General features: G+C 37.0%; 3 protein-coding genes across 7 annotated transcripts in view; 1 reads left to right on the top strand and 2 right to left on the bottom strand.

The window, feature by feature from the left end:
- Positions 1-11,205, bottom strand: part of LOC139811255 (A-type potassium channel modulatory protein KCNIP1) — a 106,837-nt gene extending 95,632 nt beyond the window's left edge. The window contains exons 1-2 of one of the 2 annotated variants that reach the window (XM_071775423.1): positions 10,473-11,205; positions 5,623-6,059 (exon numbers count right to left, since the gene is read on the bottom strand). In XM_071775423.1, the coding sequence (XP_071631524.1) occupies positions 5,623-5,787 (165 nt within the window). In that variant the 5' untranslated portion in view covers positions 5,788-6,059; positions 10,473-11,205. Of the gene's footprint in view, positions 1-5,622 lie in introns of both variants that reach the window. The other variant, XM_071775422.1, reaches the window with a different exon arrangement.
- Positions 11,206-13,867: 2,662 nt separating this feature from the next.
- Positions 13,868-16,933, top strand: LOC139811254 (ADP-ribosylhydrolase ARH3). Of its 3 annotated transcripts, none has more exons than XM_071775419.1 (6): positions 13,868-14,149; positions 14,453-14,610; positions 14,920-15,141; positions 15,875-15,981; positions 16,050-16,257; positions 16,373-16,933. In XM_071775419.1, exons 1-6 carry the CDS (start codon positions 13,987-13,989, stop codon positions 16,550-16,552), a joined length of 1,038 nt encoding a protein of 345 aa, XP_071631520.1. In that variant the 5' UTR covers positions 13,868-13,986; the 3' UTR covers positions 16,553-16,933. The 3 variants fall into 3 exon arrangements, with proteins under 3 accessions (XP_071631520.1, XP_071631522.1, XP_071631521.1); XM_071775421.1 differs by having other exon boundaries at positions 14,007-14,268; positions 14,425-14,610; XM_071775420.1 differs by having other exon boundaries at positions 14,010-14,149; positions 14,425-14,610.
- A 1,604-nt stretch (positions 16,934-18,537) lies between these two features.
- Positions 18,538-23,607, bottom strand: part of Axed (BTB/POZ domain-containing protein axundead) — a 28,276-nt gene continuing 23,206 nt past the window's right edge. For both annotated transcript variants that reach the window (XM_071775417.1, XM_071775418.1), the window contains 5 exons: positions 21,772-21,980; positions 20,881-21,053; positions 20,115-20,380; positions 19,283-19,677; positions 18,538-19,012 (listed from right to left, as the gene is read on the bottom strand). In XM_071775417.1, the coding sequence (XP_071631518.1) occupies positions 18,794-19,012; positions 19,283-19,677; positions 20,115-20,380; positions 20,881-21,053; positions 21,772-21,980 (1,262 nt within the window). In that variant the 3' untranslated portion in view covers positions 18,538-18,793. The remainder of the gene's footprint in view (positions 19,013-19,282; positions 19,678-20,114; positions 20,381-20,880; positions 21,054-21,771; positions 21,981-23,607) is intronic.

The raw sequence follows: 23,607 nt of genomic DNA, 5'->3' as shown, positions 1-23,607 counted from the left end.
TATTATAAATACATAAGTACCTATTCCCTCTAAAGAACTAACACAATTCCTTCAAGAATGATTTTCCATTACCTCGTCTAAGAGCGGTATTCATAGTCCGTCTGCAAACGACGCCATTTTTAATAATCTCCAGAATTCATTGCAATACTGACAATGAACTAAGCCGATCGCGCTTCTCTTAGGATACGGGACTCTAATTGCTCTGATTGCTCCAACCAAGAGTCGATTTGGGCACATACTCGTGGAATCACCATCCGACTCAGAGTCGATAGAGAGTCGCGAATGATATTTTTGGCGACATATCCCTGGTAACTATCTCCGATAGAAAACGATTAAAAACGGTTATATCTGTATCGTTTTTAATCGTATCTTATCGGTTCTATCGTTGCATATTTAGAAGACAGATAAAACATTAATCGAATCAAATCGGTTTCTATCGTTTTAGATCCGAATAAGGAAATAACTATACAAATTTTATAGTTATGAATCGTTTTCTATATGTACAATTATTGCCCGTCTGAATCAATCGTATAGGGGAGACCGGGGCTAGACCGTCTGAATTTTTTCGGTGCCGATTTTTAATAACAAAATAAATAATTTAAGTTAAATATTGTATACCACTGTAAAGAGTGAACCTTTAGCTACAAAATTTATATAGGAAATTTTTGTCTACGTCGCTTTGTTTAACCGGTAGGGTAAACTCGGGTAAGATGGCCATAATTTTTTAAAATGCAATAAACATACATTTATTTTTGTTATATTTTAACAGTGTTTGGTATATTCCTTCACTGAAGCTTAAAGTACGTAAAACTATCAAAATTAAGAAGAAAACACTTAACATAAATTTTATATTATCAAAGTATTACAACGTATGCATTGGCCATCTTATCTGACTTTTAAGGAAAAGATGGCCATAGCAGAAAAGATAACCATAGTATTTTTAAATAAATAGTGAAAAATAGAAATACAAATTATAGGTCAAATTACAATTTACATAGCTTAATTATGTGTGTAACGTTGATTACGGCAGCTTAACTATAATTTATTTAATGTTATAGCAGCTTTTAGCGGACACATGAAAAACTTTGCAGGCAGTCGAAAGTAAAAATATGATATAATATTCACAATATTGTTATTTCGAATAGTGTACGCACATAAACTACTGTAAATATTGATTATCTTTGAGAATGACTACAAAAATGCACTGTTTAGCCATTATTGGAGAAATTACAGCCATGGGCCATCTTTTCCGTATGGCCATCATACCCGAGTTTACCCTATAGAGCAAAAACGACAACGGTGCAAAAATTAAAATCTCAAAAAAACCGGGGCTAAACCGTCACACTACATTTTCAATACATATACGTATATCTAATCCTGAAAAATGATAGGATACATTTTAATAATTGTTTTTGAAGAAAAAAATATAAAAATTTATTTGAAACTGTTATGCGAAACATTATTAAAGAATAATTGTTTTACCTATTCCATAAAACAATTAAGGCACGTGAATACAGATCCTGACGAGCGCACGACGACGACGACGACGACGACGACGACGACGACGACGACGACGACGACGACGACGACGACCACCACCACCACCACCGACACCACCACCACTACACTGACACTGACATAACGACCAACAACGACGATCTACCGCGGCCGGGACGATCTACCACGCGCGCGGCATGTCAACTCTCGCGCGGAAATCGCGGAATCTCAGAGCTGTGCCTCGCCGTACCTCGCCGACGTGCCGTGAGCGCGAGCGATCTCGAAAACAACGGTCCGCCATCTTTTCGGTCGGCCAAAACACCCATTTTGCGACGATACGTGCCTACCATTTCCCTCCTATACAAACTGACGCACGTGCAAGGGAAGACAAAATCACGCTCGAGGGAAACCTAACCTGAAATCGCCGTGAGCTGAAGTCGTGCGCCCGGCGCGCCACAGTGACGAGACAGACGGATTAGTCCCGGGTGCTTACAGACGGATTAGTCCCAAACACAAGTTTCAGGTTTGATCGCCCACGAAATATTAGACATCAACGAAAATGAAAAAACTACACTGGATTCGTGTTCAGCATGCATTACTCTTTATAATCACGTACCTCGAGATTTGGAGAACAAATATTATTGCAGATATTATAAAATTTCCACGCGCAGAAAATTTCACTTTCACCTTCCGAAAACACGTTTGCTCTCGTAAAAATCATAACACGGCAGGTAGCAAATCGGTTCGTTTTCTATCGTATATCAATGATATAAATTAAATCCGCATCAACCAAATCGGCGATTAGTTCGCGACAATGCCGCTAGGCCGCGCATAATGGAAAGCGCTTCTCGTATTTAAAATACATCCAGTCATAATATATAAGCAGAATCCCTGCAAGGTGAAAAGCAGAGAAATCCAGTATCGTAACTGGAGGGACCTCTTCCTATAAGGACCTCCTAGCGGTAGCCGCCCCGGACACCGAACACCGAGCCCAGCGGCCTTCGATTCCTGGCGCTATGCTAGTTGCCCCGTTTCCGGCGTTCTTCAAAACGATAAAAACCGATTGAAAGAAATGAATCGATATGAATCTAGTTCCTTAATTCACGGTTTGTAACGATTGAAATGGATTGACTAAACCATTTTTTGACCGATTCAAACCATTCATTAATCATATTAAAAACGATAGAAACTGATGTGCAGTTGATAAGACATTTACGATAGGATCCCAAGTATTTTGTAACGTAAGTTTCTGATGGAGTATCGTAAATAAACGATTCACTAACCGCATTAAAAACGATAGAAACTAATGTGCAGCTGATAAGACTTTTACAATAGGATCCCAAGTATATTGTAACGTGAATTTCTGATAGAGTATCGTAAATAAACAATTCACTAACCATATTAAAAACGATAAGAAATTTTTTATCGTTTTCTATCGTTGGCGGTTATCAAGGATCTTATCCACCCTCATATCATACCACGACAATAACGACACACGAACCCCAAATTGTAAATACAAAGCGATTTGGATTTATACATGTAACTGTAATATATACCTCTTAAATTGTATAAAATATCTCCACTTTTTTGCACGATCAGAGCTAGTTCGAAAACTTGTTTGGTAGGATACTTGGATCGCATTTGAATTATGTAAAAAAAAAAACCATGATGAGGATCAATGATAAAATTCAGAAGAACACAAATAAAGATTCCGTACTCTGTCGTTTGGCAATACAATATAAAAATATTTTTTATACAATATAAAATATATTTATATTGTAAAAGAAAAGATTTGTGTGTGTGTGTGTGTGTGTGTGTGAAATTGCTCGAGATTCGTGGGAAGCGCGATAAACGTAGCATGTCCTACATACGAGTTCGCACTCGCGAACAATTCCCGTTGGGGCACTAGCTATATAATCATAGGTTGGTCAAGATTTGGACATAGTTTCGCCGGCGATACACATCTTTTCCAGGAACTTGGTTTTGTACATCGTACAAAACAACCGCGGAGGGGAGGGGGGATATTTACGTTGGTGAGCCTTGGAGAGACCGCACATCGGCTAGGCTTCAGGTGGACTGACCACCACCACTGACCATCGCCGCAACTCGCTGGTGAATATTTCACGAGAGTCGTGAAAGTAACGGACCGCACAGGACTCCGAAGCGTGCACGGCTTTGAGCTTCATCGAACCGTGCATCAGTGAAAAATTATGCACCGCAAAGCCCGAGCGTATGACGAGCAGTAGATCCGATATCGGCGACGGATCACTTCAGTATGAATGAATAGCACCATCATGCAGGGTAAGTTATGCCCATACATGGATGATAGGAGTCGTGTGCATAATTACATCCCGAAACGATCACCGCGGATATTTTGCTGTTTGTCTTTTCGATAACTTCAGTAAGTATTTTATTTTAGCGCAGTCTTTTGAGAATATTAAGAAGTATACACGTAATCGCGCGGTATATAAATAATATCCATATAAATATATAATATCCTGCGATTTATTTCTTAATCAAACTGAGAGAAAGAGAGAGAATGTATGTTTTTTAAGCTTTGATTTAAAGAAGAAACAGTTATTTGGTGTTTTTTGCGCACGAATAAATTGTAGAAATCGTCAGGAACTTAATATGATGAGTATTATCATTCATTCAATAGCACGTTAGTGATTCTGTGTTATAAAAGATGCAATCACTGCAATCCATTGGGAACTTCTATCGTACCATTGTATCTATCGAAGTAGATACAACAGAGAAGATACGACGAAGCGATATAAAATTTAGCCATAAAACTGTGATTGGAGAGAGATATAGGATATCAACCAAACCCGTTCTTGGCTATACGAACGTATCCGTCTAGTGCCAAGTTTCTATCATTTTTCCACGCAAGTAATTCCTACTGCTTACATTTTTTCTTACAACCGGACGCAGCCGAAAGTCTAGATCAATATAAACGTCTTATATCTCGTATACGATTATTTCCGCGTTGTTAACACAATTTATACTTCGTCGCTGTATTGTCTTACCTTCACACATTGCCACATGGATTGTATGAAAACATGTTTGTATGAATACAAATCGGCATAATTGTTACGGAATGTAGGAATCGAGTTTGATTATTCCTATAATTTCATCGCGTAATTCCACGTTAACTGATTTTCGGGCATGTCTCGGAAATGTCAACAAATTTGTTTATATATAAGCAATAAAATGCTTGTGTTATGTACGTTACCAGCTCGATGTAAAATTCACTTATCACGAACAGTTAAAAATATATGAGCCAAATGCTCAATGCTGACGCAACAAATCGATTGAAAAGAAGTGCTTTTTACTGATGATTGAGCCCAATGGCGCTATAATCAATTCATTTACGTAACCGCGTTAACAATTTCTGTGGGATGCCCGTGAATAATCAATACTTTGCGAGACTATCTTTAATAAAGAAGAGGTTAAAAATACTAGTACGAACTATGCTATATCGGCTACCGCGCGTTGCTGTAATCTTGCAACAACGAACAAAACGATGTTCGGAATTCTCGACTTCGGCATAGTTCGAATTAACAATAAATTTAGGTAATAGATACTAGAGTTCACACATGATTGTGTTTAATCATTTCTCGATGTGAGATTCGACAAATTCTGTTATGTTAAATGTTCAAAGGTATTTAATAAAAGGAATAAAGTATGAGAATTAAGAACTTTTGGAATATGTCTTAAATAGATACATTATCGATGAGAAGCTCTTCTCCCTTTGAGATTTTTGCTTTAAGGACTCACGGGTCAGGTTTTTTAGGTCAAATCTTTAATCGTAGATTAGAAATGCAAAATTATGCAAGTGCCAATGAAATAATCTCACATAAATTGAAGGAAATCTTCGTGTACAAGAGAGAAATCTCATCTCGGCGAGCTGCAAGATGATGAAAATAAATGATGGCGCTATGCAGCCAAGTGCGATAAGGCTCATTTGCATATTACAATAAACGCGCAAATAAAAATTGTGATAAATGCGATGGTGTAAAAATGCTTTTTTGCCTCTTGCATAATTTCGCGCTCGCCAAAGTTCGAGTGATCCCCGAGATAATCGATGCCATCGATGGTGCCCTGATAGGTCAAGAGGGGACGTACCTGCTTGAAGCCTCGATACATGACTCGGATCTCCTGGCGGGAGAACTTGGTCTGTCGCAGAAGCTCCTCTATAGGCACCGGCCTGGTGGTCTGTTGCCTCGCCCTCGTGCTCTCGAATTCAAAGAACGCCTCTTCCGGTCCCGGCGAGTCCGGCGGCGTTGCCATGACCTTTGATCCTGCCGCCGCCTAAATTGTCGAAAGTCCACGACAGGGCTGCCTCCTACCCCCAGTTTCCAGCTTCTTTCTATTCTTTTTATATCCGGTGATCCGCGAGGTCACACTATCATCGGCACGTTCCCCGTCATCGTGCGTTTCATCGTGCGTTTCCTCTATCGATCCTCTCTGCCGCGCGTCTCGCTCGACTTTTTCCCCTCGAGATCTCGCGTCTACCGGAGGAAAAGGAGAAGAAAGCGCGAAACTCTCTTTCGAGCGGCGAACTGCAAAATATTTTCCACGTGATACTCTCGCGACTTGGTGGCGAACAAACCGCGCGAAACGCGTGCGAAATGCGTTCGCGCATTGGTAACGAACGGGGTGTAATGCAAAGCGCGATTATTTTTAACGTTCTAATTACACACGGCGCGCTTATCGATTATATCAATGTTCCCTCCGATCGGGTAATTAGTTCCGTCTTCGCAACTGAACGGACATTACGGTGTGCCTGTATCTCAAGATAACGGTGAAATCAAGTTGTTTCGCATATGTGGAATCCTGAGGTTTCTCCGCGACCGAGCGAGTTTGTCGTAATTAATTGTCGCTTTCCGGCAATTCCGCTGGTGGCATTTGTATTTATATCCGTGTAGCGTTACAGATTTTTCAGGATTTGGCATAAGTCCCGCGAAATGAAAAAAAGATAGCGCAAACAAACAAAAACGGACTGAGCGAGGATGGGAGACGGAGCAAGTCTGATATATGCGGCTTGAGAGTGCTTTAAAGTTCACGATTCTAAGGATAAAGCCGTTCCCGTTTGATAGTTGCGTGCATATACGCTATTAATCACTATTAGGAAGAACACGGACGTAAGCTGAAGCTGCGTCTTAGATCTAGATTTCGGGGTCACTCCGCGAGGATCGTAAAAATAGCCGGGTAAGACGAGTGAATATCGTTCGCATAAAAATCGATGGCTTAGAATTCGCGAAAGGTTACCGTGCCAAAACTTCGAGATCGATTCTGGGCGCGGTCGTTCGAAATTTATTGATAAAAACCACGAGAAACCATCGTGAGGGATGCAAGAGCGTATATAGAAACCCTAATGCACGCGGAGTCTATCATGCAGACTTCCCTATTAGTTAGGGAGCTGGGTGCCAAAATTTCTATATGATTTGTTCATGTGGCAGACATTATTAATAGCGATAATTGTATCATAGGAAACATTAAGGACCGTGTCTGCCACCATGGTAGCGCTGCGTTGTTAATTGACAGCGCTTCGAATTTGTAAAAAAAAAGGGGGTACTATATGATTTGTTCATGTCTGCCTCTGAGGCTGATGTTCAGAATCCTTCTGAAAACGAAGTAAATCGAAGAGGCAGACATCCAGAGCTCTGACTTTTGTAGTAATCAATTTTTTAAGCTTTTTTTATGATTTAAAAAAGTGTATATGAAGTGCACACTTGGCAGACCTGAATTGTTCGATTAAAGACAATGTGAAGGACCACAGAAAAATGGTCTGCCAGCATGTTGCCTCTGCGTTGTCAATTGACAGCGCTTCAAAAGTGTAAAAAAAAGGTGTGCTATATCATGTGCTCATGTCTGCCTCTTGGACTGATGTTTAGATTTCTTATAAAAACGAAGAAAATCGATGAGGCAGACATCCAGGCCTCTGATATTCCAAAGGCAGACTATTTGAATATTTTTGCTTTTTTTTGCGAAATTTATTTGCTTTTTTTTACTTTTTCATTACCTGTTAGGTTGAGTTAATAAAAATTACTGAAAAAATAATAATAGTAAAACTATTAATAATAACAATAATCAGCCGTAATACCTACCCGCTTTCCCTTGATTCCATGCATGAATTTCAAAAAATTGTACAGTTAAAAATCAGTAAGCAAAATGTCTGCCAAATTTTTTTCGTATTCAGGGAGTTATAATAAATCGAATGGACGTAACTAGAACCATGAACAAATGACTTAGTAGAGCTTTTTTTTTACATTTTTACAACTACGTCCCGTGATAATACAGAGCCCTGGATGTCTGCCTCATGGATTTTCTTCGTTTTCAGGATGATTTTGACCATCAGCTCCAGAGGCAGACATGAATAAATGATTTAGTACCCTTTTTTTACAAATTTGAAGCGCTGTAACGCAAAAACGCAGCGACGTAGGATCTTAATTGACTGGACCAAATCGATTCGTACTGATCTGAACTTTAATCCCTATCGATATGAAACATGAACAAATCATATACCGATTTGGCACCCAGCTCCCTATATTTTTTCTGGGCATGAAAGGAGGCCAGCAGCGGAAAAGGAAACTTTCATGCCGGAATCCAATCAATATTTAATTATTAAATTATTTAATTTAACATTTAATTATTAAGTTAGATTAGAACTTAGCAATTGTTTACTTCGACACGACACGTTTTTTTCAGTTATAACCCAGACAGCACCATGTCCAAAATCGGGATATAAGACATTTTAACATTATATCATAAGACGCCTTAAAGATGTCTTTAAGATGTTTTATATCCCGATTTTGGACATGCGTGCTGAGAAATTAATATATCGTTTTATAAAATATATATCTTTAATTTACTTTTATTTAATCTTATACTTTCTGGCATTATCTATACAAAAAGTATATAGCGTGCAGGGCAACACGTCTTTGCAATTGCGAATAATGCGAAGCAATGCGGTTAGTACTTGATATTAATAAGAGTAAAAGGGAGTCCAACGGTAAGAGTCTTCGCGCAAAGGATAATAAATGTCACTAACAAAACCACTTCGAAGTTTGCGGTGCGACAACTTTCCTTGCAACGCACTGCCTTTATCAGCGCTGACAAACGCTGGATTCGCGGAAAATGTTAAAGATTAATGTCAAAATATTTATATCGCAATTGTCGCGTATATATAACAACGTGATACGGGGTCAACAGGCATACCGTAAGGTGTATAAATAAAGCTTCACCGTGTCGGGCCCATGTTTAATGATGCAGGAAGTATTACAATGGACAATTATCTAAATTAGCATTTCAGAAAAATGTAAAAAAATGTCAAAGTAGGTATAAAGTGTTACACCTAAAGCAACGTCTTTAGCACTTAGAAGCACTTACAGTCTTTTGTTCCTTGTGTCGCGCTATTATTTCAACTATTTCGCGCATTGTATCATCCGTGTAATTTTATTTTTCTCTTCTAATTAATTAACCAATTCTCGCAGATGTATATTATCATTTTATTAATAATTTATCAATAAACAAATAAATTTATATCAACGCAGATCCGTTTCATATATTTCTATATTTAAATAACAATCGCTCACTTAAAATGAAATTATGCAAATTGATATTTCAAAAATTACGAAATATTCCTTATTGAGAGACTGAAATGTGTACGAGAGAAACGCAAATAATTGACGTTGCCAATTTTCCAGCCAATAACGGGTTTATCATTGATTATAAAAGTTTATATACGAAATTTTTTGGTAGGTATATGGACTATAAAACTTCAATATTGTGTTTAATTTTCGGAGTAAATTTTTTTTATTAATTTTTTAAATTATATTTTGAACTTGGTTCGAGTCTTTAATTTATGATTTTTTATAATTGCACGATTGACTAATCGCCCGTACCTAAATCGCGAGTTTTCCCATTAGAGGAATTTTTTCCGAGGCTCTCTTAGATTTTCAACATTCTTTTAGATCTGCATTTCGAAGTCGAGCGCATCAATTTATATTATCATAAATGCAATAGCGAGCCACGTGCAGACAGAGAAGACCTCCCTTAAGAAATCTGTATCCTCTATTCACCCTCAGAACCAAACATTGCAATTTAGATATCGTGCTAATGAACGCGAAGCTGCTGTGAGTATTCGCTACGAAACATAATGGGGAGAGGGAGGGGCATGTTATCCGAGAAATTTCTCATTTGATGTTGATTGTAGCACTTGAAGTACGGTTTAACTACCGAATTCTTTTCTCATGTACTACCATTCTCTTCTCACAGAGTTGACACCGGATTTAAACTACCTAAACTCATATGCCTTACAACTTTTTTCAAGAGGGGGGGGGCAGAATGTAAATATTTTTCGGTGTACTATTTTTGTTCAGGTTGTGAGAAGGACTGAGAATTCAGAAATAAGATACTTCGTTTAATATAAATAAAATAATGAAAAATTTATATTCAGAAAAAAGGCAAATTTTAAATTTTCTTAACTTCCAGGGGGTCGATTATATATCTTGAAATGAGGTGAAATTTACAAAAGTGAGGAAATTTATTAGAGTATCTATGATTTTATTTGTCGAAATCTAGTAAATCTGTTCACTTTTTTTGTAATTTTCAAGATACGCATTCGACCCCAGAAGACAAAATACTATCGATTAGTTCGCTCATTCTAAAAAAAGAAAGGAGTTCCTATGCATATGGGATTTTTCGATTCGTAAAGCTCTGCCAAATGTATTTTCATATAATATTTTCTAAAGAAATATTTATGCAGATTATTACAAAAAGCTATCTAAAATCAATTAAAAAGTTAAAAAAATTAAAATCCAGGGAGGCATATGCCTCTTCTTGCTTCTCCCTCATGGGCGCCCATGCCTAAATTGACTCCGCTCCTATCGAAACGTACGAAATGTCCGCCGCGTCGCCAATAAACCACGCTAATAAATAAAAAAAAAGATCGCATATTCGAGATTCGTCACCTGTTAACGAAGGAGGCGGCGATACGGGGTACGGGGCTGCGATCGGCGATAATTAACGGACTGCGGCGAGAGGGTGCTGCAGGTGTGACTTCTTGGTCGTAGGACGCGATTTATGTGGAGCGCAGGCAGGAAAAAGGAGTGGATGGAGTACACGCGCGCCTATCCTATCGCGGATCTCCCGCTTGGTTCGCGCGAGAGGATCGCGTCGACGGTCGACGACGGCGGCAGCGGTGGCGGTGGCGGTGGCGGCGGCGACGGCGGCGGCGGTAGCGGTGGCGATCCCGGGAGCGAGAGGCAGCGGCTCGCACGCGGCTGCATCAGCGGCGGCGGCGGCGACGGTGGCGGCGGTCGACTCGAGCAGGTGGATCACTCGGCGACGCGGTTGACGACCCTCCCACCGTCGTGCGGGGAGACAACGCGGCGACGAGACACGAGGAGGACGTCAACTCGCCGATCTCCATAACATGATCTCGTCACGCTTCGTATCGTCGCGCCGGTCCTCAACATCGGCGCGGACCAATCATTATCCGATACGAAAAAGAAAGAGAGGAAGTGAGAATGAGAGAGAGAGGGGGGGGGAGAAAGAAAGAGGATAGAGAAAGATTGAATGAACAGATATCTCGATATTCCGCGAGGCACTGCCGGTTCACCCGCGGAGAGTCGAGGGGGGAGGGGGTCTTTCACGAGCGCGAACCGCAACCGAAACAGAAACAATCCGAAGAGGTACGCGACCGGCGGTACACTGGCTGCCCGGGTAGAGCGTAGAGCGCGTCTAGTAGACGGCGCCACCGCCGATTGGCCGAGCGGCCCGACCAATCGCGAGGCGGCGGCAGCGCGTCAAATCACTGCGGTCGAGTGCCGCCGGCGCCGCCGCCGATCCCTTCGACGCGCGGCGCGTCACTCGGCGAAGGTGCGTGCGAGGGTGGTATCCCTCACGTAGGACGCGCGACGCTGGAAATACTGAAACTACAGGTATCAACGATGAAAATGTATAGGAAATAAATGGACAATAAATGAACGGATAACGCGAGAACTGTACACTCGCGGAGTATAATACCCTCCGCAAATTAGCGGGCTTAATCCCGTCACGCAAATATGACGTAATTGCATGAGAGTGGCGTGGCGGAAAGCATTCAATGTTGATAAATGGTATACGTGCTGCAAAAGCGCGAAAAGATTCGTTAATCGAGATTTGAGAAATTCCTACACATGTAAATGTACGTCGATAAGATAACCGCGCGGCAACAAAAATAATCTACGCTATTATAGTCACGACCCAAGTAGCAAAGTGGTCTTAAAGGACGTCCTAATAACATTCTTGGACGTCAATAAGACGTACAAGACGTTAATAAGACGTCTCCAGACGTCATCTTTGCTACTGGGGGATCGAGCACGGTCTTAACGTGTTCACGAGTGTCGTGACGCGGATATTGTTCTTGAATTATTGCATTTGTTAAAGTAAACTTTATGAGTGCAATAAATAACGTGGAAATTATATTACACAATTATAATTGCGCACAAATCGCGCACCTGCACTTTCTATTAATATCCAAACAATTCCATATATGACATTTTATAAATCTCACTAGCATTATCATAATGCATAGAGAAAAATTGGTATTATAGAAATGCATATAACGTTCACGTGAGCGATCATATCGTTCCTAATTCTTTACGGCAATTTACAGTTCTCGTGTTTCGATCGTTAAGTGAGATAAATTAGAGCGGTATTTTTCCAACGTAAAATATCGTAACTTAAAAAGAATTAAAGCTCCGCGCAACAGATGACCTTTAAGTATTTTGACATAAATCACGAAAGAACAAATTAGAGTACCACCTTATCTCCATTGCGGTAGATCCTAGGAATTAGTTCACTGTAATTAATTAACAGAGGAGATTACATCGGTGGCCACTGGCTCGACCGACCGTGCGACCGCCGTTTCTCCTTTAAGCTCGAGCGTGGCTTTAACGTTGGATCGATTAATAGCCTGTTTCCGGCCGAGTGAACGTGCACAACATCTTATTAGCAAAAAAGCGTGATTATACGAATGTTCCACGCGGCAATTCTATATCGAGCACGGTTAAAGGTCGTCGATTAAAGAGAGACTTTTCGGATCCGCTAGCTGAAGGAAAAACCGTGTTCTCACTTAATCGAACTCGTATTGACGTATTATTATACATACTCGCTTCGCGTATATACGCGCATAACTTGATAAATTAATTTATCGGAGTACACACGCCATATGGATTTGCCACATCACATGACAAGCACTAAACTTCATATAAGGCATTAATATTTCCCATAGTGTACAGAATTTCATAGATTTTACATTACAAAATTATTCGTAAAATTTATGATAAAAGTATAATTGTATTTAATTAATAATTTAATCATACATTTATATAATTACTTATATCATTTTATATTATAAAATCAATAAGATTCTGTACATACAACATGGCATGCGCGTATATACGTATGTATATGTACGTATATACGTACGTTATGTATATACATACATAATCGTGAAAACAATCAATATATATACACAAACAATATCGAGAAAAATAAATACAATGCAATTGTCATGTATATATAATATTTTCCAAGCATGCGCTTCAGAGAATCAGAGCCTTATTCATCAGAGGTAATGTCAATAAACATATGTAGGCGTATACGTACTAATTATATATGTACGTGTGAGATTATAGATTCAGATTGAGTACAAAAAAGTAAAAATTGATTCTACATTTGGCTGTTTCTTAAAAGTATTTAAAAACAATAGATTATTTATCGGAAACTTCGGAAAGTAATTCATATGTAAATTGTATATATTATTCGAAGCTTTATTTTTTTTCAGGATGAAAAGTATCTATAATAATTCAGTATACATCAGTGACGTACTACATTGAGAGCAAAAAGATTTAAAAATATATAAAATTATAGTATTATCTAAGGTTGCCATGTGGTCCGGATTCACGCTCACAGCGCCGAAAGCATCGCTCTATCTTCGTTTGATATTCAATGTGCAACGAAGACAGAATGCATGATGCTTACAATTCGCTGTGAGCGTGAATCGGACCGCAGCCTAGGAGTTTAAATCCCTGAAATACTTATTAATTGTTGTCAAAGGTGCCAATAAAAGCCATAGACTAGAAATTTCTAAGGCAAAATCATGATTAGATAAGAAAATTTCCAGAAAGCGGCGCTTTTTAAAAATCTAACGATTAAATCCGTATCTCACGATCAATTTACATATTAAATAATTACTATTAAAACACTACAATATTGATATATTTTCGTAGCCACATTTTACTTCCGTATGTTGTTCGACAAAAAGACCGCTTTTCGCACGCGTTCCGAAACTCATCGAAAGAAAAGCATCTCAACAGCTGTTAACACTTGACAGCTGTCCTTGCGCTTTGCGTGCTCCAGAAACCAAGTTCTTCACTTCTTCCGGTACTAGTCATGTCATAGGTCATAGGTTAGATTTCCGTGCAACAACAATCGAATATGGACCCGATGTTGCTAAAAAATAAATTTCGTGGTACGATGCTGGGTGTTTTGGTCGGCGATTGCCTCGGAAGTCCGTACGAGGGCTTAACAACTATATCACGTCACAGAAAAGTCTTGTTGCAGCGACGGCTGAATAAATTGTGGAACACGAAGTTCAGAGGTTAGGTCGCGAAAGTCTGTCTCTGTAATTTATAATAAAACCGACTTGCATGCGATGTAATAAACATTAATTTAGACTCGATATTAATTTGAATCCTGTCCTCAGTAATGCATTTATTTGTAGGTTCAGTTTGTTTATATTATTAGCATATTTATAATTTTACATATGATATATCAAAACTGTCATATTTTCTTCTCTTATAATCTTAAACATAAAAATCAAGAAGTAACTCTGAAATTTCTTATATATGTGTCTTACATTTTAATTTTTTATAGAATTTTTAGAGAATTCTTAATTGTGTAGAGCCTGTCATGGTATATACAGATGATTCAGCAATGACACGTTCCTTAGCTGAGTCATTGATCGAGAAACAAGATCTGGATATTGTTGATGTGGCTAAACGATTCGCAAAAAGTTATCATGAAGAGCCTGATCGTGGTTACGGAGCTGGTACTGCAACCGTTAGTTTTTTTACTAATATATTAAGCAATAATTTTAGTTTTATATTACAGGATATTAATATTTAATATTATATGGATATTATAACATGAAATTAATGTTACTCAATAATTTTAAATCTCTTCAAAATTATTAGAAATAAATATATATAGGCCTATATCTTAGGATTTTAGTTCTGTTCTCGATATATAGTGTAACGACAGATTTTTTTTTACAAATAATACAATACAAAGTTTTTTGTATTTTTTTTCCATAATTATAATTGCAATTTATAATAAATACTAAGTTTTAGTAATCTCCTATATAAATAGGTACTTAAGGAATGGAAGAGGCACGTGGAGGAGACAAATATAAAGATCCCAGCGAAGAATCTATTCGATGGTCTAGGTTCTTATGGCAACGGCGGTGCAATGAGAATTGCACCTGTTGCGTTATTTTCATACAACAATTATGACAAACTTTTATATTATGTCAAAGAAGCGACAGAAATTACACATGCACACAAACTAGGAATAAACGGCGCTATTTTACAAGTAACTGCAAATCAATTTTTATCAATAAAAAGATACAATAGAAGCAAGAAAAATGTTCTCAAGAATCTCAAGATATACAATCAAATTAATAATAAGGCAAATAAGAGCGGGACGCCGGTATTAAAGCGAGTTTTATTTATTGACTAATTTTTTTCTTTATGCATTTTATGTTTCATAATTTTGTTTGATATCTCGTTCACCTTGTTAAAGCAAAGCCTTTAGTCGATGGGCAGATTCTAAATAGAATCATATCGACTTGCATCGAATTCAAACACTGATGACTATGTTACGAGGTTGACTGTTTGGTAAGTGGATCACACGTCTTCTTGTAAATGCGATTTCTTAATTGGCTAATCTCTTTCGTCTTTTTATTCCATCTAAAAGGTAGTAGTCGATTTCGCGATATGCCATTGGTTGATCTTGTAAACTAAATTTGTGCCCTGACCATTGGCTTAGAGAACACGTCAACACTCTTCTACATATGCGTTTATTACAACCAATTTTAAGATCATAATTTTATTTATAATATATCATACTAAAGAGGGTCTAAAAGTAAAACTGAACTGTTTGTATTTTATATGTTTGTATTAAAGTATTTATTTGTACTATATATTCTCGCTTTAACACCAACGTCTCGCTCTTATTTGCCTTATTATTAATTTAAAAAAGTTATACATATACATATATTTCTGTATTAATAGATATCTGTCACAAAAGTCCATTATTATCACAGGCTATAGCAATTCAACAAAGTCTATGTTTAAATGCCAGCGAAGAATTGAATGTTACCAATTTTGTTGACGATCTCATAAACAAAATGGATAAAATTGAGAATGCAAGGTATATTTTACATTTCGATACATATTATTACATTTAAAGAGATATTAATTATACTTATTAAATCATAGTGAATTTAAAGAGCGACTAAACATAGTAAAGAATCTACTTTCTGAGGATGGGGATGAGCCTAATGAGCAAAGGGTAGTTGAACAACTAGGTGTTAAAGTCAGAGCTTTAGAGTCAGTTCCTACCGCGATTTTTTGCTTTCTGAAAGCACAGAAGCGCATAAAAAGGATACGAACTGATGATCCTCTCAGAAGAGCAATTCAATATGCCGTAAGTTATAAGTTATAGCAAAGCCTATCAATCAGATTAAATTATTATCGATTTTATATAACAAAATATTTGAAAATGTCGCTTACATTATCACGTTTTTGCCATTATTTCATAGATCTCTTTGGGCGGCGACACAGACACGATTGCTAGTATGACCGGCGCGATAGCAGGCGCTTTCTACGGCTACGAAAAGTTCAGCGTACTGCTCTTATCGCATTGCGAAGAATGGGAACGATTTCGAGAAATGGCTGATAAATTGTTGGATATAGCAACATCTATTGATATAAATAAATGAATATCTAATATATAATTAAAAAAGTATATATTATATGAAAAGTTGTGGGAAACTCTTTTTATTGAAATGGTGTTTAAATCAAGTATCATTGTTGTGACCTCTAACAACTACAAATAGTTACTAACAAAGATTATATATTCGATGTTCTTTTGTATTTTATTTATATTATATTATTTACATCGCTTCTTTACGAGCTCCATTCAACAATTTATCATTTGGCGTATTAGGTGGCGTGCTTTTTACTAAATATCAGTTTATAATTACAACACATTACCATTTATATTTTCGCTATTTTATGTATTTTACATTCTCTCTCGTTCTTTCACGTATTGTTAACATATTTCATTTTTGATACAAGGAATAAAGAATTATATCTGGTAACTGAGTTGTTTGGAAAACAAATCTGTATGACTAGTAATTTTTCACGGAACACTACCATTTGCTAAAAAGTCGGACTTAATCGATATAATCACGTTTTTATTGGACTTACAGTAGAAATACAAAATAATATCAATATTTTATAAGTTTCGTGTAAATAAGAATATGGGAGAGGAGAGGAGGAGAGATTTCGGAAACCGCTTGAATTCTTCTGTTTCCAATCGGTTTCATTCCCTCAACGATCACAGAGATCTTAAATATAAAGCATGGCGTACGATCAGTCTGTAACTCTATCAAAGCGCACACTAAAAGTGCAAGTTCTGTTACATATACGTCAATAATCCAATTAAAAATAGTAATTAGTATATAGCAACGATATCATAAATGATTTCTCTTGTACAAAGCTATAAAAATTTACTAATTGTTCATCAACATAAAATAATCACTATTTCTTCAATAATGTCACATTTTTACCGCATATACAATATGTTCATTTTTAGACACTTTCCCTAAAGTATCCGACTTACAATCACATTTTCATTATGAAACGGACATTTTAGATACTAAAAAAATGCGGAAATGCGGAGACTTTGAATAAATAGAATAAAAAGATAAAATTTTTAAAGATTAATATGAAGATCAGATAAATACTTGATAACTCTCTCTCGATCCGTCTTATAAAATTAATATTATATGTATCTTTGAACGCGTCAACTGTCGGATTTTTAACCTCAGCTCTACGTATCTATATGCAGAATACAAATAATTTAAAGATTATACATATACTCTAAACAGCAAATATGAACACAACGAAGATGTCGTAATAACACTCAACAGGATATACGCATTTATAACGTAGACAATACTTTTTGTACTCGCGTACATTCGATTTATAAAAAAATCTTTGGGAAAGGCGCTTATGGAAAAGATACGTTATAGTTTGACCATTAATAATTTATATTCGTAAATCTTTCACCTATGGTCGAATCAAAATCTTTGAAGTCTTGTTTTCTTGTAAAATTTGTAAAATATTGAAAAATGCAGTCTCTCATAATAGCGAAAATCTTGTGACTTCGTCCATCGATTATAGCGAAAGACTACTGTTGTAGTAGCAACAGACCTTACGCGAAAATGCAAGTGAAAAGGATAAAATATTTTTCTAAGTAACAAAATGTGTGTAAAACGACAAAGTGTTTATAATATTAATGGAAGTGGCGCACAATATAGTTCTAAATCACGTGGGTGGTTCAAATTTTAACGAGCGCGCGATTTTTCCGTTCCTCTGAAATGGTCTCACCAATAAAAGTCCGCCGGAGATCTAAATTCGTCTCTAAAATCATTTAAAAACGTTTTTTTTTTTTCAAGATCTCAGTCTCTATTATACCTTTAAAAATATTGCCTATATATATATGTATATATACCGATTTCAACATTTCTAGCTGATTTTTTTAACATTTTTAGTTGATCGCGTAAAACGTTAACGATATTCCGGCAATAATAGAAATAACTTGTGTTTTTGCATATCTACAATTTGTAAGCTTTACTTTAATTATGCAATTATACTGAATGTCTTCTGCGGATTTGACTTAATTGCCATTTAAATAAACGTGTGTGTGTGTGTGTGTGTGTGTGTGTGTGTGTGTGTGTGTGTGTGTCGTTATTTTTTAGACGACCATTAAATGTCGCGCCTTTAAACTTCTGTATCGCTTTTAATTCTTCTGTATCGTTTATTATCTCGTGTCTTGATTTGTCGGGAGAAATTTGCAACAAAAGCAACACAGTGCCGTAGAAATTAAGACAATATCTCTTTTGGTGGGAAAATTTGGAAGTTCTGCGATTAATTATAATTCCACGGTGCAATGTTTAATCAAACACGCAAGCTAAGATTTGTACGAGGCAATTTCCTATTCTAGCGCAGGTCCTTTGCCCTTGACTGGCACACTCTCTCCTTCTATTTTTCCGATTATCCTGTCGCTCTTTTTTACCCGGCCTCAACATATTGCAGTCCACGTCCTCTCGTTTATACGCCATCCTGGGCGCGTTGGACAATCTGGACGAATGAACGGCTGCGTTGTTGCGAAACTGTGGGTTTTTGAAGAAAAATCTATATAAGCTTTACCTTTTCTGATTATTCATTATTATATTATTATTAAACAATATTTTATTATTAAACACGAAATTAATGGGACATACAGAAGAAATAAAATAACAGGCGTATTAAGTAAATCAGACTAGAATAATGAAATTTACTTTATGACTTTGATTTATGTAATTGACTGATATTTTACATATGAAATGCCTTTCGAAGGATAGAACAGTGAAAAAGTTCCCGATTAGAACATGCATACTTACACTATCATTTTTCGAGCTCTCGGGATGCCTGAGTATTTTAGAGACGATGTGGACGCACTCCTCGTTAGTCAGGATACCGCTCGCCATAGGGCCGCTGACGAATTCCCGGTCGTTCATAAGAAGGTACCGCACGCTGAAGCAGACGTCGTCCGTGAGGACGGCTCTCTTGTTGACTGGGAGAGGCTCGACACCCTGTCTCCTACACTCGGCTGCGGCCCACCTGTCCAATGCGGAGAAGAGGATGCACTCGCTGGTGATATTCAGAGTGTTGCGGCGCGCTAATTGGGCGACCTCCTGAGCGCTAAGTTCCTCGAACTGCTCCTGATGCAACACCTTCGCCGGATTCGAGTCGATCACAGACAGGCACTTGAGCAGAAGATCGGTGCACACGAGAGCTGCAATGTGAACGAATATATTTAATTTCTTTGCTTGAATACTTTCTGGTACCAATTACTTTTATTCTATTTTTATTCATCTATAGTTAAATTTGTAGTGCCAAATTATACTTAATTTGAGTCATTTTTAACTATTTCTTATAGGTCGCCACTGCTTCTAATCGTTGATTTAACTAAAACAATTCTAACTAGCAGAAGCTTCTAAAAGACGCCTTAAAAACATTTAAAAAACATCTAAAGAACGTCTAAAAAATTATGTCGTCTTTTAAACGTCTTCGTGATTTAAGATGTCTTTTAGAACTTTCTGCTAGCTGAGAAGTTATTTTAACTGAACCAATGGAGTCAAAGTAATACTATTTTGTGCTAAAATAATAAATTTCGACACACACACATGGTAAGTACAGCCGATACTATTTTCAAAGGGATGAAGGGCGCACCTATTACACCGGCGTCGTCCCCGGGTGGAGGTGGTGCCGACGGTGAATTTGGAGATCTGTCAAAGCCAGAATCTCCCTCCCGCAGATCGTTCGCGTAGAGCCCGAGGCCCTGGTAAATTTCAAGTACGGTCGATGGTGTGAGGTGCTTCTCAAGATACGATACGGCGAGCCGCGCGAGGCCAGGACAAAGGTACTGATGAGCCGCGTCGAGAGTGGCCCTGGCCGTCGAGACCGATATAAAATTGACGGGCTCGTCGTGAAGATATCTACGCAATCGAGATGAGTTATTAGAAACAAAATCGGAAGTTTGAAGGGAAATTATTCTTGACGGATTCGAGATTCGAATTCCGTTTTTTAAATCGAAAGTTCAAAGAAAAATCATCTTTGATGATTCGAACTTCGAACTCTTAGGAACTATTATATATAATCGATAGATATATTATATAAGGTGTATCTTTTTAGAACGTCTTGCATTGGCTAATTCAAAAGAAATGTTTTACAAATTTATCTGAAGTTAGAAATAAGATTACCTCAAGTTTTGCCTTTATCAAGATTGTATTAAATAAAATGAATTAATTCTTAACACCAATTTCTTTAAAAAGATTTTCTTATTTTTTAACTATAAATACATCTATATTCAGATGTTTTTATATTGATAAGATATGCCGGCCTTAGCATTGTCATTTATTGTATTTCGAGAATTCCGCTCTCGAGATTTTCTCACGAGGTGAAGAGAGAATTGTACTTCCGCGGGGATAACGTTTACCTGAGAAAATGATCGAACGCCCGCTTGTCAACGTGTTGCAATCGCAACAACGGCGGCGAATTTGTCGCTGGTGGTGCGAGCGGACCTGTAAGCATCGCCCGAAACCATTCTGATCTTCTAGCTAGTCGTTCTCTCTCGACGCAATACGTCCAAGTGTCGCCAGGTAATCCAGCCTGTGTTATATAATTTATTACAATCATTACAATAATTCCAAGTTGATTTTATCTTACAATTAGCAAGTACTAAATTAGAAGCTCGATTATACACTACTCAGGTTTTTTTTTCCAAGTGATAATGTTTATATTTTTATATAATCTCTTAATTATACAAAAAAGAAGATATTTAAAATATATGGCATAATATAGTATATGTCAAAAATAATTAAGGAGGCTTATTGAATGACAAGTTCAAAAATAAAAAAATATACTTTTTCCTAACGCGAGCGTGAAATGGGCCGCTTTTCGCACTTGTTTTGAGTGAGCAAAACGATCCATTTCGCAATGATGACGTAAGCGTTGAAAAATGGAGCCATTTCTCAACTAGTGGAGAAATGAAATTGTAAAACAAGCGCGAAAAGCGGCCTGTTTCACGCTCTTGTTAGGAAAAATAGTATGAACAACTCGTGGGAAGAGTGGTCGAGCCCAAATGAGTGTAATGGTCGCACTCGCTTCGCTCGTGCGACCAACTTCACACTTATTCAGAATCGACCACTTTTCCCCACTAGTTGTACAATATACTAATTTGCTTATATCAATTTATTTTCGAACATTTAATTAAGTATCCAATTAATTGATTGTTTTTATAAATAAAAAATCTCGTATTAAATTTGAAACTGAAGATTATGTTTAACTCTGTATTGACGAAAGATTTGCATTTATTTTTAAAGCGCACCTCAAGCATCACGATATTTTGACGATCTGCGTCTTGCAAACCGCTCTCAGGTGTCATAAGAGGAATTCGAGACATATTTGCCAGATCTTTGTATGATGTCTTCGTAATCAACGGTGGGATCAGGATTCTGGAGTAAATTTTGCTCCGCAGTCCTTGAGACTTCTCGCGCCACTTCTCAGTCTGAATGCGAGAGAATTGTGAGTTGTCGCCTGTAATATAATAAATAAAACTCTATTTAGATCACGCGAGATTGACTACACAGAAAATAAATTAGTCTTTAATCAAGACGAATATATTTAAAACAACACAATCATTGTTTTATATATAAGAATACATAATTTTTTCTTAAAAGAATTTTATATTCTTGTATTACAAGAATATTATATAATAGTAAAAGCTTATAAGATTATAAATCAATCAAAGAAAGATGAAGTGTGGAGCCGTAACAAGGTGTTGGTGTTCATATATTCTATACTTCCGTAAAGAATTAACGAATTGTAATGTACATACTGTACATATACATATATTTCAACTTAATAGACTGCACGCTGCAAATTTGTCGGACTTGAAACACAGCTATCTTGGAACATTAAAAACCCTTCTCTATCCGGAATTAAACCTACACAATTTAATTGTTTAAAAAACGTAAAGAATTTATTGTGAAAAATATTACCTCAGCCAGGATACGTACAGGATATGTACAGTATGTACATTACAATTCGTTAATTCTTTACGGAAGTATAGAATATATGAACACCAACACCTTGTTACGGCTTCAAGAATATTATAATTTAATTTGAATATAATAATTGTCACATAAAGAGTACAATATGATTATTTTGATGATAATGATGTCCGCAAATGGCACCTATAGAAAAAAAAGAACATTCTTATTTAGAGAATGTTCTTTATTTTTTACTTGTAAATGTTAAAATGATACAGCGTTAAGCAAAGCTAAATTACTCTCATCAAAACATCATATATAATTCAATAAAGAAAAATATATTCTTATTACTCAAAGATAATTTTTGTTCAAGATAATGAGGTCCCGAAACCAAATCTGCTTTTCGCTTCTTCGCAGCCCCCGCAAGGGGGTCTGCTTATATACGTGGCTGGATGTATTTTAAATGCGAGAAAGCTCTTCTCGTCATGCGCCGCTTAGCGGCGTTGTTGCGAACTACCGTCGGCGCATCGGTGCGGTATAAATTCGCAGAACGTGCGTGGACCTGTTCGGACGTGTTTTGTCCGACAGAAAAAATTTTTGAAAGTATTGTTACTGTCTGCAGCAGTTTCCACTCAGATTTTTGGTATTTCCATTCAGACTTTGCTACGCTAACAGTGTTCCAGACTTTGTATAACAAACAGTGGCAAATGCTGGCCGTATTGTTCTCTGAAAAGAGGCAGGAGCCAACGAAATAGAAGAAGAAGAAGAAGATCGGTGCGGTATGCGCAGATGCATTTTATGGGCGTAAGCTGCTAAAATGTTTTCTTCCTCATTGTAACATAATAAAATTGAATCAACATTATTTGTGTTCATACAGAGAGTATATTGAATTTTAAAATAAGATTAAACTGTCTTTTTTATCGTTATAATATGAATATTCTTAGTTTGAAAGTACTGTTATTCTCTATCCAATTTTTTTACTTTCCATTAATAAAAATTATTTTTGAATATATTTTTAATTAGAAATAAAAATAAAAATATATTTTTCTTTATTAAATTATATATAATGCTTTAATGCAAGTAATTTGTTTTTGTTTAACGCTATATAATCTCATTTTAAGATTTACTGTTAAAAAATAAAGATATTTTCTAAATAAAAATGTTCCTTTTTT

The sequence above is a fragment of the Temnothorax longispinosus genome, chromosome 4, assembly GCF_030848805.1.
Source record: "Temnothorax longispinosus isolate EJ_2023e chromosome 4, Tlon_JGU_v1, whole genome shotgun sequence".
NCBI lineage: Eukaryota > Metazoa > Arthropoda > Insecta > Hymenoptera > Formicidae > Temnothorax > Temnothorax longispinosus.
Note: the sequence above shows the minus strand (reverse complement) of the source record. Positions and strands in the feature narration are given on the sequence as shown.

Bases quoted from the DNA above. Each gene is read 5' to 3' on its own strand.
- LOC139811254 (XM_071775419.1), top strand. From the start codon at position 13,987: ATGGACCCGATGTTGCTAAAAAATAAATTTCGTGGTACGATGCTGGGT. The intron at 14,150-14,452 runs GTTAGGTCGCGA...TTAATTGTGTAG, and splicing joins GTGGAACACGAAGTTCAGAG to AGCCTGTCATGGTATATACA. The intron at 15,142-15,874 runs GTAACTGCAAAT...TTATTATCACAG, and splicing joins TAAACGGCGCTATTTTACAA to GCTATAGCAATTCAACAAAG.